Source organism: Nuphar pumila, chromosome 14, assembly GCF_984573655.1.
Source record: "Nuphar pumila chromosome 14, dmNupPumi1.hap1.1, whole genome shotgun sequence".
Taxonomy (NCBI): Eukaryota; Viridiplantae; Streptophyta; class Magnoliopsida; order Nymphaeales; family Nymphaeaceae; genus Nuphar; species Nuphar pumila.
The window spans coordinates 89,130,733-89,149,329 of NC_143262.1; the positions used below are offsets into that span (position 1 = coordinate 89,130,733).

The 18,597-nt window shown below is 36.8% G+C and overlaps 1 protein-coding gene across 1 annotated transcript in view; it reads left to right on the forward strand.

Moving 5' to 3' along the window:
• The first annotated feature begins 304 nt into the window (after window positions 1-304).
• Window positions 305-18,597, forward strand: part of LOC149817328 (regulator of nonsense transcripts UPF3-like) — a 33,067-nt gene continuing 14,774 nt past the window's right edge. Inside the window, exons 1-7 of the mRNA XM_089987075.1 lie at window positions 305-750; window positions 1,607-1,713; window positions 1,847-1,942; window positions 2,136-2,234; window positions 2,323-2,402; window positions 5,251-5,364; window positions 16,762-16,906. Of these exons, the coding sequence (XP_089843201.1) occupies window positions 611-750; window positions 1,607-1,713; window positions 1,847-1,942; window positions 2,136-2,234; window positions 2,323-2,402; window positions 5,251-5,364; window positions 16,762-16,906 (781 nt within the window). The 5' untranslated portion in view covers window positions 305-610. The remainder of the gene's footprint in view (window positions 751-1,606; window positions 1,714-1,846; window positions 1,943-2,135; window positions 2,235-2,322; window positions 2,403-5,250; window positions 5,365-16,761; window positions 16,907-18,597) is intronic.

The following is an 18,597-nucleotide window of genomic DNA, read 5'->3' on the forward strand; positions in this document are numbered from 1 at the left end:
TATATATAGATGGAAATCTATATAACAGGCACGGTGTAAACAAAGCATGCTATTGAATTTTTTTGTGTTTTTTTTAAATCCCGATTGTACAAACTTGTTTTGCATGATTGATAAATGGAAAAAATGGTATTTAGAGCACACAAACATTTATAAAAATTGTATGCCATTGATTTTTGAAACATTATAAAAACCTATCAGTGAATTAGAATCAAAAGCTCCAAAAAGTGATTCCTATAAAAACAAACGTTACATAATCAGTATGGTTAGAATTTGGAAAAAACACAAATGTTTCATTTAGCACTTTACCCATTTTGCAGGTTAGACATATATTTCCCCATTTGTAGTCGTAGCTGATGCCTTGTCTGGTCTCTCCCTCCTGTGCTCGCCCGCTGGTTGAGAGGGCTCTCTGCATTTAGGTCAGGCTGATGTCTAGGGATCGAACCCCGGATTGACCCACGCCTTCCCCTCCTCCCTCCCGTCCCAGGCGCCCCCGCCAATTCCTCAGGATGTGAATCCCGGGGTAAACTTCCGTTGCGCACTCCCCACTCCCTCCTCGCTTCCCCCTCCACCCCCAGTTTGGGAAATCCGTTTTCCTCCTCTCCCGGCGACCATGAAGGACCCTCTGAATCGCACCAAAGTGGTGCTGCGGCACCTGCCGCCGTCGATCTCGCACGCCGTCCTCATGGAGCGTGTCGACGCCAGTTTCTTCGGCCGCTACAGATGGACCGCTTTCCGCCCCGGCAACACCAGGTGGGCTTTTCTCTTCTCCTATTCATCTTCTTCTTCGCTTTCGTCTTTGTCGTCCACCATGGTTGTGTTATTTAATTTCTGGTGATGATAATTTGCTCAGTTCTGTGCTTTGTTTTCTTCGATTCTCGGGGAATTCATTGTCTTTCCTCACTTCGTCCCCGCCCGCGTCGTTGTAATTAGGGTTTGGTGAATCGGCATGGGAGCGATTGTTCTCTTTTGTTAGTTTTGCTGTTTTGGGGGGTTATGGTGAAATGAGGGCTAGGGTTTTGTCGGTTTCTTAATTTAGTTTCGGGAATTTTCGCGAGTGAATCGTTTTTCCTTTTTTTTTTTTGACCTTTTGATCCTGCTTGCTGATCATAGACATGGAATTCGGATTCAGGGAGTGTTTCGGAGTTATATTTTGATGGTTTTCCGCATTTTAGTGTTTCAACTGGAATAGGAAATGGTACACAGATCGTTTATTTGATTTGCTCATCGAAATTGCAAAGATGATTGCAGTTTCTGCATCGCGTGATGGGTTTCTCTCCATGGTTTGGTTTTCTGTAGAGGATGTTAATGCTGGTCCTTTCAACTGAGTAGCTTCAGAAAATTCTTGGTGTCAATCTCCAACTATTGATTTCGGGTTTCGGTTTCTGCTGCTACAGTTATTATGTGGAAATCTTAATCATATCGCCAGATATTGCATTGCTAATTTATGAACTCACGGCATTATACTTTTGAAATACAGACAATGGTATTGTCTCGTTCGTAAAGAAAATAAAGAATCTATTCACCATTGTTTACATGGCTTAAACAATGTTTATAACTTTCTATAACATGGACTTACTGTTATTTTTTTGGGGGTTGAATGTTGTAGTCACAAGAACATGCGATACTCTCGAGCTTATATAGATTTCAAAAGACCTGAAGATGTTCTCGAGTTCGCTGAGTTCTTTGATGGTCATGTTTTTGTCAATGAGAAAGGTGATTCCTCAGGATAAAATTTTCTTTGTTTCATTTTTGTAGTATTTATTTACTTTCCTCTTATACACTGGTTGTTGCTAGTTGAATCATACTGTATGTTATGCAAATTAAATCATCAATTATGGTATTCCAGGTGCTCAGTTTAAGACCATTGTTGAATATGCACCTTCACAACATGTTCCAAAGTCATGGTCAAAAAAGGATGGTCGTGAAGGGACCATTTTTAAAGGTATCATATTTAATTTTTTTAATTCGTCATTGACTTTAAAAATACTTGTTATCATGACTTGGTGTAAGTTTGTGTGTGTTGCCAATCTTTATCTGTTCGTGTTGTTGTCCCCCTTTTTCTAATGTCCGTCCTTTTGTGTTTGATTGATTTAGATCAGAGTTTCTGTTCATATGCTGTTTTTGATGGATATCAGATACTGAATATTTGGAATTTCTGGAGATGCTTGCAAAGCCAGTGGAGAATCTTCCAAGTGCAGAGATACAATTGGAAAGAAGAGAAGCTGGACGAGCTAGTTAGTTCTAAGTTCTAACATGTTAAAGAATGCCATTGGTTTACCGTCTTCTTCTCTCTTGATTATGTCATGTATCCTGTTTGTGCAGGTGGAGCAAAGGAGACCATCATTATTACTCCCCTTATGGAGTTTATTCGGCAGAAAAGAGCTGCTAAAAATGGGTCTCAGGTGGGGGAAAACTCTTGAGTCTTGACACAAGGGTTTTTTTGCTGTATAAGTTTTCTTGGTCATTGCAATAAATACTGTCTTTTCTACTTGAGATAAGTAACATTAAGAATGAGCATCCACATATCTTTTTATTGATGATAAATAAAAGAACATTTGTGCTGTACTGATATCTGAACTGACAAAGTACTTGAGCTATGTTGCTTTATTTATAATTGGTGGAATTGTGTTGAATAAAACTTTTCTGTTATTTGGTTTGTTTAAGAGAAACTAGTTAAGACATGAGCATAAGCCTAAATGCCAACCATTGTTTGTTCACTGATTTAGATCCTTAGACATCTTAACTTATAACATCGGTCCAACCAATATTCAGACATTGAAGTGACATGAGACAAATGATAGTGAGGGGATTTATTAAAGTAATTTGTGCTACTTGTAGAACTGAACTTGAGACCAGGATGGCTTTTTCTAAGTCTTTTGTGTTTTAAGCTAAGTCACACGGACTCGGCTAAAAGGCCGACGCACCCATGTCGCCCGTACCCGACACGGCTGCTGACACGGACACGGTCAACCAAGTGTCTGACTCGGTCAACGCACCGGGGCCGAGTCTATTCATATTTTGGACTTGGTCAACTTTGACCGAGTCTATTTTTGTCCATTTTAGGGCAAAAGACGTATAAAAACTAAAAAAAAATGATATATATATATATATATATATATATATATATATATATATATATATATATATATATATATATATAGCCGTGTCCCCCAATGGGTACAACTTTGACTGAGTCTTATTATTGTTATATATATATTTAAAAATATATATATACATATATATATAGCCGTGTCCCCGTGTCCAAAATTTTTGAAATTGCTTCGCACCCGTACCCGTACCTGCACCCATGTGACATAGGTTTTAAGTTGTTTGAAGAGAGGAAAGAATAATTATGGATTGATTGGATGAGCTTACTGGGTCTTGCAAATCGATTGGATGGTAGTTGAGAGAGGGTTAGAAGCGGAAAGTAGGAAGATGTAAATGAAAATGCGAGATTAACCGAGAACTTTTTTTTTTAATGAAAGGAAAATTCTATTAAAAGGATAGAGTAAGAGTACAGATCAGGAGGCGAACAATCACCCGAAAATCTTGGAACACAAATTAGTGTTACAAAAACATCTATAGAAAACCTGAAACAAATAAGTAGGTGGCCCTATTTATGAATGCTTCTTAAAGGCCATGCTTGCAAGACAAATTGTCTAGCAATTTAACATATCAACTTCTTTCCTTTTAGGAGGGCAGCAGAGAAGTTGGATGCACAAAGGATGAACCATCTTAGGGCTTAGGTGGAAACGGGGATGGGAAAGAGACAAATGCATCAAAAGGATCAAGTTATAAATATGCTAACGTGATAGATCACTTGTTAATGTGATAAATTAGTTATATATATTTGGCCACGGAGTCTATGACAATGGGAAGCATCAGATGTGTTCCAAGATATCAGGGTGGGTGCTAGACTGGAAAATGTGATCAATATTAATGACAAAAAAATCACATCAACAGTTAAGTATGGTGCCATGAACATTCTTTGAAACATAAATATCCTAGAATCTAGTCTAGAGGTGCTTTTCGAGAAGCATAAACTTGTGCTTGCTCATTGTTATCATGAAATTCAACAATTTGCATAAAAGGAAACTGAACCTTGGTGGTAGTATAATAGTTTATGAAATGCTTCATGAAATCATGTTCATCTAAAAAGCAGTTTCTTTACTGAATGTGTATCTGGTGAAGGCTACTGACAATGTTTGTTAGGGTTTCCTGCACTGAGTTGCTGGGTGTGGGTTCTTGCTGAATCTTTGAAAAGAAAGGTTCAGTCTGCACGTTCTCAACTTGTCATCCTTCATTGCAGTTATTATACATTGGTGTCATCCTATCTTATTTTCAATAAGGTTTGTAATTTTATGTTCATTTAATAAAAAAATCTGATCTTGAGCCAGGATCAGGGCTCATATAATAAATAGGCTCACACTTGAGCCTGAGTTTGCTTGTTAAGAGGCTTGTAAGAAAACAAAACTGGGACACATATATCATCCATTGTGTTGTGCATCATGCATTAGATGCTATTTCATAGGATACTCCAATTTACTCCTGTATTGCGTCCCCTTGAGTGCTATTCTTAATGGAAAACCACATAAAATAGCATATCCCATGTCCTTTTGGCCGTGTTCTTATAACATAGCTTTGAAAATTGCCTTTTTTTGTTTTCTTTTAAGGCGACAAAAGTACTTTCATTGATAAGAGGAGTAACCCATATGATTAGATGCTATTGGACATCTATTTGGTTGTATGAGTGATTGAGAAGATAACCTTAGATTTGTGTGTGACTTATTCAATTCTGTTTAACGTGGTTAGAGTGCCATGTTGTCTGGAATCTCTAGATAAGGCAGGAGCCATGTGAGTCCTATACTCGCAGCCATACTTTTTTCTCTTTTATCTTGTGATGTAAATTGTGTCATCATTTCTTTCCCATATTACATCTGGGTTTCATCATATACATTTTATGTAGCTTATTAAGGAATTTAATGTTTCTGTATTGACGATTGTTTTGTTTTGATTTATCCACATATATAGGCACGTGAATTTTTGGTTTAAATCTCTTAAGCAATTTTTTGGTTGGTTTCCTTTGAATGTTTTGTTGCATTGTAAGCATATCGGATTCCCCATTTCATTTGATAGTTTTTTGCTTTTCCAGTTTATGTTTCAGTAATTAGGGGTATTACAGGATATTGCAATTGCTATGAGTTGCCTATAAGTGATGGATATTTGGATTAATTATGGTAAATATAACAGAGGACATCATCCAATGGGAAGATTAGCCGGCCAACTGGGGGAGTTTCAACTTCTACTTCTGCATCAGTTTCTCGTAAGAGAAGGCCCGAAAAGAAAAGAGTCTCCACTTCTATGGTATGCTGTTATGCTTCATAGTTGTAGAGCGCTTGCTGCATGCAGTGTAACTCCTAGGTCATCCTTGATCAATGATAATAACTAGAGATGGGAGTTTACAAAATTTTTTGGATGCTTCTTGTTGAGCTATGTTGAACATTTACACAGGTGTGGTGTCAGACATATGTACGAAGCATCAACCACCGTGGTTTTTGAAAAACTAAATACTTGACACGCAGCCATATATATATATATATATATATATATATATATATATATATATATATATATATAGAGAGAGAGAGAGAGAGAGAGAGAGAGAGAGAGAGAGAGAGAGAGAGAGAGAGAGAGAGAGAGGTAATTAAGTAAAAAAAGAATTATTAAAAAAGAGAGGGAGACATCGTTTGTACGTACTCTCTCCCTTGTAAGTGGCACCACACAATTTAATGTACATCAAAATTTTGTGGGGCTAAGCAGGGCTTGACTGTGGTAACAACGAGAGAGTCTTTTTACCGACTAGCTTGGCTCCTTTATTTAAGAGAGAGAGAGAGAGAGAGAGAGAGAGAGAGAGAGGCCAAGACCTTTCTTTATAACAAAGGGGCATGTCAACTCATTTTTATAGATTTGGGAACCAGTAAAATATGTGGAGTATTGTTAAAGGTAATTTCTCGACGAGGATATTTCTCGAAGAGATTTTCAAAAGTTGATAAATCTTGGGAGTTTAAAAAATTGAAAAAAATATAAATAACAAAAAATATATAAGAAATAATAAGTTTTGCATTATTTTTCTTCCAAAAATATAAAGAAACATGTTTTAAAGATTTTAAAATAAAAAAACAAAAAAACAGGAAATGCAAACTTAAAATAAAAAAGAGAAATTTTCAAATACCCCCAAACGTTTCGGCCTAATTCATCCACACACCAAATGTTTCAAACTTTGCAAATGCCCACCAAAGATTTTACTTGGGTTAATCAAATGACCCCAATCATAAACTACCGTTGGGTTGTTCTTGGGTTAACCTAACTCATGTTGTGAAGTTACCATTTTACCCCTATAACTACAAAAATAAAATTACTAGTTTACCCTTACTCTATAAGGACAAGCAAAGTAAGTTTAACTCTATGTAACAGGGATTCAGCTTGTAGGGTGCCGCACTCGTGTCGACGCGACTCAATGCGGGTGCGGTCAACCTGACCCTGGGTGCGTTGACTGCACCAGGGTCATTTCGGTCCATTTTTTTTGGATTTAAAATTTTTTTTGCCCTATGAAGTGGGCTGCGGAATTTAAAAAAAAAAATTCTTGGGTGGGGGGGGGGGGCTGCCCCCCTATAACCCCCCGCCAGGGGGAACCCTTAGCCCCCCTTATATATATATATATATATATATATATATATATATATATATATATATATATATATATATATATATATATATATATATATATATATATATATATATATATGCCGCACCCCCGCACCCCCGCACCCGGGTTTTTTGGAAGTGTCGAATCCCCGCACCCATGTGACATAGGTTTAACTGTGTTTAGGATTGTTATCTGAATCTATTTAGCAGAAGTTTTGTTGCCTACAATGATACTTAAACTGTTGACCTCCCTAACAAAAATGACAACTCTAACCACTACACCATGAAGCTTGTTGTTGATTATTTTTCGAAAAAAATTATATATTTAGATTGTAATAAGCCAATCAACCCAACAATTACTCGACCCACTATAATGCAATTGGGTCCGTTTGATTCCTCTGATAAATATTTGAACACAAACTAAATGCATTTTCGTTTGACCTAAAAGCCGATGTGGTTATATATAGTTGACAAAAGTTTTACTAATTCAAGAATCAAGATCAATTAGCTAGTGCTATGATGGTAACTATGCGAGTTTTGAAGTTTTCATTTAGATATGACAACTTAGTCTACTTAATTTTGAGCCTATATAGATTTGGGAAAAGTGGTATCTGCCTAACACTTTTTGAGCTTATTGTGAGCCTATCACCAGTAAATAGGTGTCAGGTTGTTTTTTGCAAATTTGACCTTGCAGATGTGTTCGGTATGGTTGATTTGCTAGAAAATAACACTTGGATTATATTTTTTGATAAAAAACATGATTTTTTAAGCATTGATTATTTTTGAAAATTGTAGACCGTTGATTTTTAAATCTTATAAAAATCTAACTACGTATCATAATCGGAAGATTCAAGAGTCTATTCCTATAAAATTAAGCATGTAGATCACATCTGTATGATCAAATTTTAGTGGGTCAAGTAATTGTTGGGTTGATTGGCTTATCAAATCTAAATATATAATTTTTTAATAACATGCTTCATGGTGTAGTGGTTAGAGTTATGGTTTTTGTTTGGGAGGTCAACGGTTCAATTATCATTGTAGGCAATAAAATTTTTGCTAAATACATTCAGTTGACAGCCCTACACACGGTCAAACTTACTTTGCTCATCCTTCTAGAGTAAGGATAAACTAGTAATTTTATTTTCATAGTTATAGGGGTAAAATGGTAACTTTACAACATGAGTTAGGTTAACCCAAAAACAACCCAACATTAGTTTCTGATTGGGGTCATTTGATTAACCCAAGTAAAAACTTTGGTGGGCATTTGCAAAGTCTAAAACGTTTGGTGTACAGATGAATTAGGCCGAAGCGTTTGGGGGGTATTTGAAAATTTTCCATAAAAAAAGAGTTTTTCGCAAAAAATATCGCAATATTATCGTGATAATATCATGATATTTTGTCTTTTGGCGATATTTTGGAAATATCGTGAGATATTACCTTTAATATTGGCTACCTTAAAATATTGGTATTTCTCATGATATTTTCAAAATATCACCGATATCAGTGACAATGCTTTAAGAAAGGTTGACACAAAATGTACGACATCAGACACTTCATATCTAAGACACTCAAAAGTGTCAGACACACATCACCAAGTGTCCATTTTTTCTTGGAGACTTCTATGTTAAAATATGAAGTGTTTATCAAGTTTCTAGGAGTGTCTAGATTGTTGGTTGTTAAAATATGTTATATATATATATCTATATATATATATCTATATATATATATAGATTATGACACATACACGTATATATATCTATGTGTCTATCTACATATATAAATATATATTTCTTTTGTAATACCCAATAGGGGAAAATTAGTCTTTTCACATTGTACACACATATCCTAAAAGATATGCTCTTTTTCTTTTTTCTTTTCTTTCTTTATTGGTTGAGAGGGGTCCACAAAGAGTCGTTGGACCCCTCCAATGGTCATAAATATGACCGTTGGAGGGGCTCCAACGACTCTATGGGAGCCCCTCCTTGGGTCTATAAATAAGGGGCTTGGCCCCATGTATTCTTTAAGCTTCTTGTGAAGCCTTATCTATGTTGTTTGCTGATGATATTATTTTGATTGATGAGTCTAGAGCTGGGGTTAATGCTAAGTTAGAATTATGGAGACAGACATTGGAAGCAAGAAGTTTTAAGTTGAGTAAGAGTAAGACAGAATATATGGAATGTCGGTTTAGTAAGCAACGAAGTAGTGATGGGAGTGTAGTGAAGTTTGGTGAGCAAGAAATACCGGTGGATGACTGTTTCAAATATTTGGGATCTATCATTCAAAAGTATGGAGAAATTGATGGAGATGTAAATCATAGGATAAAGGTTGGGTGGATGAAATGGAAAAGTGCAACTGGAGTGTTGTGCGATCGTAAAATACTAGTGCGGTTGAAGGAAAAGTTTTATAGGACGACAATTATGCCTGCTTTACTATATGGTACGGAATGTTGGTCTGCCAAGAGGGCATCATATTCAAAAAATGAGTGTAGTTGAGATGCGTATGCTTAGATGAATGTGTTGGAATACAATAAAAGATAAGATTCGAAACGAGGAGATATGTACGAAGGTAGGCGTTGCATCCATTGAAAATAAGATGAGAGAGAATCGTTTACGGTGGTTTGGACATATTCGGTGAAGGCCTAATGATGCTCCAGTTAGAAGGATAGAGAAATGGGAAAATATATTAGTTAAAAGAGGTCGGGGTAGGCCTAAGAAGACTTGGATGAAGATGATAGGAAAGGATATGAATGCTTTGAACCTCACCAAGGACATGGCATTGGATATAAATGATTGGAGGAGAAGGATTCATGTGGAAGAACTAGAATGATTTTCTTTTTTGGTTCATATCGCCGACCCCAATTGTTTTGGGATGAAGGCGTAGTTGTTGTTGTTGTGGTTTGTTGCAATCTTGCCCATTAGTGTCTTCTTGTGTATGTACGTGCTTTCGTGCTTGCTCTTGGAGATATCGCTTCACTCATTTGACACTTCACTACATGGTATCAGAGCCTTGGTTGAGAAAGCTTCATCGGATCCTCTCTTGACAAGTAATATCACTCCTCTTTCTTGCTTTCAAACTCTTTTTCTATAAATGGCCAACAAGGATGCAAAAATCAACCTCTCATTCAAATTGGATGGGACCAATTACCGAATATGGGCGGCCGCTATGGAAAATAACCTCAAAGGTAAAAAACTTTGGGGTTATGTGTGTGAAACCATTCTGGAACCACAATTGAAGTTAACTAAGTTTGAAGGAAATGAGGAAAGAGCATTAAACGAAGAGGAAAAAGAGAAGACTATTCTTGACTTCTCTTCAAAAATGAAAGATTGGGAAAGTGAGCATGCAAAAATTCTAGCATGGTTCATGAATAATGTCAAATTAAAGATTTGTGCAAATCTTGCAAAGTTCAAGAAGGCTAATGAAGCTTGGTTCTTTATGAAAGGCATGTACACTCAAAGAGACCTTGCTAGGCATTTCTTTCTACAAGAAAAGGTAAGAGCTACCAAGCAAGGTGATATGAGTATTATGGACTATTATAGTGCCCTATCTTCTTTATGGGATGAACTTGTTCTTCTCGAACCTCAATGGGAAGGTAGTGCTATTGCCATGAGGCAAGAGCAAATGAAAAAGAGAGTTTTTTCCAATTTATTCATGGACTTCATCCCGAATTTGAGCAACTTAGAGGATCTCTTCTTCATAGGGCTTTTACTCCTCTAAGTGACATTTTGGCTGACTTATGTCAAGAAGAAACTCGGTTGTCCTTGAAAAGAGATGTTGATGAAGTTCATGCCGTGTCTAGACCCGACAACAATGTAAGATCATATAAACCACCTCATTTTTTGGAAGAATAATGGTGGTGGAGGAAGAAAAATTATTTGTCATAATTGTAATGAACCGGGCCATATTCGTCCGGATTGCCCCAAATTCAAGAAGAAGGTGGCTTCCGTTGGTGAAATTCCTCCAAACACAAATGAAGATTCAAAGAAGGATGAAGACATAAAGGAGTCCATTGCTCATCTTACCGAAACTCTTCAACAATTTATAAAGATGAATTCCTCTACATCATCCTCCTCACCCTCCACTTCCGGTGCCGCCATCTCCTATTTTTCAGGTATGACCTCTTGGATTCTTGACTCGGGTGTCTCCTTTCATATGACTCCAAATGCATCACATTTGTCAAAACTAAGTCAATAAATTCAAATCATATGTTTTCATCGCCGATGGAACATCCTTGGATGTTGAAGGCATTGAAAACCTTGAGAAAACTTATGACCAAAACAAAGATTTTTTTGTTCCCAAAATTCAAATAATTTCAAAACTTAATTTAAATTTTTTTTCTGTTTCTCAAATTACCAATTTTGAATGTGATGTCACTTTTTCACCTACCTATTGCTATGTTCAGGATCTCCGATCCGGAAAGTGGATTAGGCAAGGCCATAGAAGATGGGATCTTTATTATATGGATTTTTTGTCTTTGTCATCCAAATCATTTTGTAATTATGTTCAATCTAAAGATATTGAGACTTGGCATAAGAGGCTTGGACATCCTACTATTTTCAAGTTGTATCTCTTTCTTTTTTTGGAAAATTTTTATAATACAAGTACATTTACATGCAATGATTGTATTCTTGAAAAGATTCATTCGCTTCCGTATTCGCATAGTAATTTTGTGTCAAAAAGACCTTTTGAACTTGTGCATTCCGATGTATGGGGGTCGACACCCGTTATGTCCAAAAGGGGATATTCTTACTATGTTACTTTTATTGATGACTTTACTAGATATACATGGTTTTACATTATTGAAAACAAATCCAATGTCTTCACTAATTTTAAAGAATTCCATGTTCTTATTCGAAATCAATTTCAAAACAATGTAGTTATATTTAGATCCGATTCTAGAGGTGAGTACATGTCTAAAGATTTTCAAAATTATTTCAAAATAAATGAAATTTTGCAACAACGATCTTGTCCTAAAACTCCGCAACAAAATGGTCTTGCAGAAAGGAAATATAGACATTTAATTGAAATTACAACACTTCTTGTCTCTAAAAATGTTCCTAAAAACTTTTGGGCCGAAGCTCTTCTTACCGCAACATATCTTATCAATCGTATGCCCTCTTTTTCTTTAAAAAAATGTATCACCTTTTGAAAAATTATTTAAAATTACTCCAGATTTTAATCGACTGAGGATCTTTGGATGTAAATGCTTTGTGCTTGTTCAAGGACAAGATAAATTATCACCCAAAGCTCTTGAATGTGTGTTCATTGGCTATGGTGAAAATAAAAAAGGCTATATATGCTATGATATTCAAAACAATAAACTTTATGTGTCAAGAAATGTAAACTTTCTTGAAGAATAAAATGGTTTTGATATCCACACATCTAGAGAAAACATTGATTATTCCTTCCTATTTGACTTAGCTCATAGAATTGAGTCTCTTGATGCAATTATTTGCGATAATACTTGTGATGGCATTTTACATCATAATGATATACCACAACATGGTAATGTTTCTCAAAATGAGAACCTTAATGATATAAATGTATATACTCAATGATTAGGAAATGAACATCAACCTACTCTAGAAAGATATTCTCAAGACTTCTCTTTAGAAGAACCTATTGATTAACCTAGGAGATCTTCTCGTAATAGTAGGCACCACAAAAATTTGTGTCTTATGATTTTTTTTTCACCTAATTATAGGACTTGTCTTATGTTAATACATTCGTATCATGAGCCTACTTCATTTAAAGAAGCTAAAGATCATCCACATTTGATTGAAGCCATGAAAACTGAATTAAAAGCTCTTAACAAAGCCCAAACTTGGAGCATTATTCGTCAACCATTAGGAAAAAAAGCAATTGGGTGTAGATGAGTATATAAAGTCAAAACCAAATGTGATGGATTTCTCGAAAGATACAAAGCACGTTTGGTTGCAAAAGGCTACGCCCAAGAATATGTGATTGATTATGAAGAAACCTTTGCTTCAGTAGCTAGAATGACTAGTGTGCGAACATTAATTGCCTTAGCCTCCATTAAGCAATGATCGATATATCAACTTGATGTTAAAAATGTGTTTTTAAATGGAACTCTGTGTGGAGAAGTTTTTATTGGATCCTCTGCCAGGTCTTGAAATTGGTAAAGGAAATATTCTAAAGTTAAATAAAGCTCTCTGTGGTCTTAAACAATCCCCAAAAGCTTGATATGATCTTTTTAGCAAAATAGTTCTCGATAATGTTTTTTTCTCATGTTATACTGATACTGCTTTGTTTGTTAAAACTTCTAATGAGTACATAACAATTTTGTTGCTATATGTTGATGACATGATTAGCATAGGTAATGATAAAAAGGGTATTGACCTTATTAAAAATATTCTCAAAGAAAATTTTGATGTCTGACCTTGGTTTTCTAAGGTATTTTTTAGGAATTTAAGTTGAATACTCCCCTAAGGGGTATGTTCTCTCTTAGATGAAGCTTGCCTCCGACATTATTGCTCGGTCTGGGCTGACAGATGACAAGAAGGTGAAGACTCCAGAAGTGATCAACGCCAAGATGAGAGCCAGTGATGGCACTCCTTTAGCAGATCCCACGCTTTATCGTCAGTTGATTGGGTCACTAACATATTTATCTATCACCAGGCTCGATATTTCTCATGCGGTTCATTGTGTAAGCCAATTTCAGACTGCTCCTTCTACCATTCACATGGCGCAGTCATGAGGATTATCAGATAATTGAAAAACACCATAACTAAAGGATTATTCTTACCCTCTTCTTCACCTCTTACTTTACTTGCCTATACTGACTTTGATTGGGGGGTAACCCCGATGATCGTATTTCCACTAAATGTTATTGTGTGTTTCTTGGAGAGTCACTTATTTCATGGAGGTGTAAGAAGCAACAAAAAATTTATCTCTCTTCTATCGAAGCAGAGTATCGTGCGATGGCCACTACCACCACTGAGATTGTATGGTTAAGAAGCTTGCTTAAAGATATGGGCGTCTCATTCTCAACTCCTTCGAAGCTGTGCTGCGACAACAAGAGTTCTATCTACATACTATCATTATGTTCGTGATGAGTTCTTATGGGGCACCATTCAACTGCCATATGTTCCTACCGAGTATCAGTTGACAGACTTCTTCACCAAAGCTTTGCCATCGCCTCGTTTCTACTTTCTCCTTAGCAAACTCTTGGTGATCTCACCATGTGTTTGAGGGGGGGTGTTAAAATATGTTATACATATATATATTTATATATATAGATTATGACACATACACACACATATATATATATATATATATATATATATATATATATATATATATATATATATATGTGTGTGTGTGTGTGTGTGTGTGAGAGAGAGAAAGAGAGAGAGAGAGAGAGAGAGAGAGAGAGAGAGAGAGAGAGAGAGAGAGAGTTATCGGAAGCGTCTAGGTAGGTGGAGAAGCGCGCTTCAGAAGCGCGAAACGTCGCACTTTCGAAACGCGCGGGGAAGCGTCATTTTTAAATGGGAAGCGCACTTCCCCATGCTTCCCCCATTTTTTTCATTTTTTTTGTATTTTTTATTTTTTATTTTTTATTTTTATTTTTTTTCGCTTCTCCCTCACTTCCTAGGTCGCTTCCGAGATGATTCTCGATTCGCTCCTAAGTGGTCCCCCGCTTCCTAAAAATTTGAAAGTGCCTCTCTTCCCGCTCCTACTTCCCGTATCGCTTCCCGCTTCCTCAACTGACAACCATGGTCTATCTACATATATAAATATATATATATATATATTTCTTTTGTAATACCCAATAGGGGCAAATTAGTCTTTTTGCATTGTACACGCATATCCTAAAAGATATGCTCTTTTTCTTTTTACCTTTTTTCTTTTCTTTCTTTATTGGTTGAGAGGGGTCCACAAAGAGTCGTTGGACCCCTCCAACGACTCTATGGGAGCCCCTCCTTGGGTCCCTTAGTGTGTATAAATAAGGGGCTTGGCCCTATGTATTCTTTAAGCTTCTTGTGAAGCCTTATGTGAGTGAAATATATTTTTTCACCTTATTTTGTGTGTTTTACCACTTTTGTGGTTTGTTGCAATCTTGCCCATTAGTGGCTTCTTGTGTATGTCCGTGCTTTCGTGTTTGCTCTTGGAGATATCGCCTCACTCATTTGGCACTTCATTACATTGGTATCCAAGTGTCGGATACTGACATGCTGGCAAGTGTCAAGGTAACTTCGTTGTTGAGAAAGTTAGAGAAGCACTCATGGTTGATAACTGGATAACTATGTAAGAGGTCAAAGTATTTATTTTATGAAGTTGTTTATTGAGGAACTCCTAAAAAGGTTTCTGTAGCATTTGCTTATATGATGCATTTATTAAATCTTTAGTGATTTTACAACAATGGGCACTTTTCCTACTGAGTAGTAGATAAAGTGTAACATGCTAATCTTACTGTCCAAAGCTATGCTGTGTTCCTGTCGTGGACTTGTTGGACCTAGGAATGCACACGAGCGGGGTTCGAGCCGAGCTTTGCATGGCTCGGCTCAAGCTGAACATGTTTTTGAAATTTGTGTCAAAAGCTTTTTGAAAGGAGGAAGATGGTGGGATTTGAATCCAGGCCACTTCTAAAGATGACCAATGACTTACCCATTAAGGTAAGACCTCTCTTTGTGACCATATTATGAACAAAATACATACATATATAAAATCTAATTTCTTTATATAACTATGTGAGCCGAGCTTAATCGGGCATACTGAGCTTATCCGAGCTGAACTGTTTGTTCAAGCTCGGCTCGTTTACGTGTACCAAGTCTGAACCCTTGTTCAAGCTCAACTCATTTATTTTTTCAAACAAGTTCGAGCCAAGCTTAAACGGGTCGAGTCCAAGCTAGCTTGGCTCGTTGTGCATCCCTAGTTGGACCTAGATAATGTTTCATTATCCAAGAAAACCTGTTTTATCAATATGACATTGCCATCTTGAGCGGGAGGTGATCTGTTTGGTGCTGCTAAACTATGTTGTGGGCATTCTGATTAATGTGATTTTTTTATTTGTGCACTTGGTAATACTTTTTAGTGTAGCCTTGTCAACATATAGATAGAGTTGGATGTAAAGATGGAAGAAAAATGTGGCAGCAAAATAGTATAGGAAAGGGATGACAAGCACTGCGTGTGTGATTTCTCACTGCATATAGGATCAATCTATCACAATAGGGAACCAAAGATAGCACAAAAGAATGAATTCCACACTTTGAATCAGAGAATGCATGAACAATCGTGAAGTTGCGTAGACACATCTATTAGCATGCAAAATGTGAGTCCAGGGTTAGCGAACACGATCAGTCTGAATGGTGTATGTTGATCAGATTTGTCTGTTTGAGTTGCATTGAACGTTCTCATGTCAAAACATTCCAAAGCATGATTTCTGTGACAGCAAACTTGCTTCTCTTTCTTTGTCTATGGATTATCAAAGGATTTTCCTTTAGATATTTCCTCAGCAACAGATTATTGAAAGAGTACTTTTTTGTGGGTGTTGACCCTCATGTCTTGATTTCTTCCAATTTTTGGCTTTTCCAGGATTAGATGCATTATGTTTCCCTACTCATAACTGCAGTTTTTTCGTTTTAATAGATACTTGTTAGACCTTTATGTGAAAAAACATTCATGTCAGCAATAAGGGGTTGTCTCATCCTCTGTGAGTAGCTGAAAAAGAGCATCTATGATCAGAAAACAGCTGGAGAGGGCTGTAAAAATGCATTTTGATCTCCTGACATTCTTTAGAATGCTAATAGTATTTGGATTCTGACCTCCCTCTTATATTTGATTTTGAAGAATTGGTTTTCCTTTGTAACCATGCTGTCCTTTTTTTTTCTCAATTTTATTTTATTTTTATATTTCTGTTATTGATTCTCTTTGTTTTTTTGCTATTTCCTTCATTAGGTGGCTTCATTTTGTGAACATGCTGCCTCAAAAAAAAAATTACTGTCCATAATATGTTTACCTTGTATGTGTAGTGTGTACAATTTGGCTATATTGAGATGATAAGATAGCTGACCGTGCCTTCTTTTTCATTATGCACAGTATGTTTTGAGGGACAATACCAAGGTTTCAAGTGGCAAGGAAAAGTCAAGTTATATGGCAGTAGCCAGGAAGGATGAGCATCCAACTTCAGATGACTCAAGTGCTGCATTGGTTGTTGGATCAGAAATATTAGAAGATGAAAGTGGTATGCATGGAAGCTGATTGCATGAGTATTATCACTGTTCCTCGATTACTAGTGCCACATACTCTAGGGCTTGGCAGTCAGCTGGCCCGGCCCGGCAAATAATGGGCCAGGTCTAGTCCAGTTCAGGCTGACCTGTTGCTGGATGCTTGGCCCATGGCGTGCCCGTTCGGCTTATAGGCCTAATTTCACCAGGCCGTCCTGTGTTGGCTGTTATTAAATGGTCCAGGCTGGGGTAAAAAGTCCTGGCTTGTTGTGATCCAGGCTGGGCCAGCCTGTGGGCGAATCTCCTCCCATTGTTGATTCCTTTCAAGTTGGATTAGATTCGTGTCTTCCTGACCAAGTACTACTTTTGCCGACTGTTAATTTTATCAACAATGTGCTGTTTACGTACCTTGCTCACTTAATGTTAGATATTTCAATAATGAGCATTTTATGACTTCATTCTACTGCTCTGTCACTAGCTTTATTACCTGCAGGAGGCAGGCATCCATTAATCTGCTCTTTTATCTTTTTCTATGATCATTGAGCTTATCTTCATCTTTGCTCCTAACGCAAGCATTGCCGGAGTTGAACAGTATAGGCTATGTCACATGGGTGCGGGTGCGGGTGCGGGTGCGACACGGGTGCGGCGCAATTTCAAAAATTTTGGACACGGGGACTCGGCTATATATATATAACAATAATTCTAGTAAACAATTAAAATTAAGTAGCCAAAACTATATAAGATAAAAGGATATTATCATTGTACAAATATAATTTAAATTGACTTGTAATAGTAAATTTCAAGTATGCAGTAAATTAAGTAGCCAAAACTATGACCTTAATTTTTTCGAAAGTTTCAATTTGGCACTCCCATTTCTTTATGGTAGTTCTTAAGCTAGCTTTTCTAATACTTGTGAAACTAGTATTTTTTTAAACTGGAAAAGCATTTATTTAGCTACCTCAAATGGTTGGGTTACCTTTTATCATGTTTTATACATATTTTTACATAACTTGTGAAACAGTCACACAGACTGTGCACACAGTCTGTGCAATGCAGTCTGTGACTGTGCAGACTGTGTGCAGTGACTGTGTAGTTGCACAGTCTGTGACTGTGCAACTGCATTGCACAGTCTGGTTATATATTAAAAAAAAGATATATAAAAAATGTTTTTTTTTGTTTTTTGTCTTAAAAATGGACATTTTTGGACTCGATCAAAGTTGACCGAGTCCAAAATGTGGACGGACTCAGCCTTCACTCGTTGACCGAGTTCGACTCGGCGTTGACCGAGTCCGGGCCGAGTCCGAAGCCGCACCCGTGTCGACTCGGGTGCGGCACCTCCCTAGTCGAGTCTGTGTGACATAGAGTATAGGTCTTTTTCTTCTATAAGATTTGTGTTCCCCGTGACTGTAACGAAGTAAGCAAAAATACAAATATAAAGTGTAGAACACTTACAAGTCCAACAATGAATAAGAAACAAAGATATTACACAAGCACTTTAATTGCACACACATAAATCCACAACGGGATAATGCGAAAAGGCAAAAAGATAGATATTATTGAGAATGAGAGAGAGAACTACTTAAAAATGAAGGGGGAACACCCCTATATATATACAAGAGAAAGGAGAGGGAGCCATTGGGAGCTCTCAACGCTCATAAATATGACCCTTGGGGCCCCCATCTACTCCAATAGTGGGGTCCCCAATGCA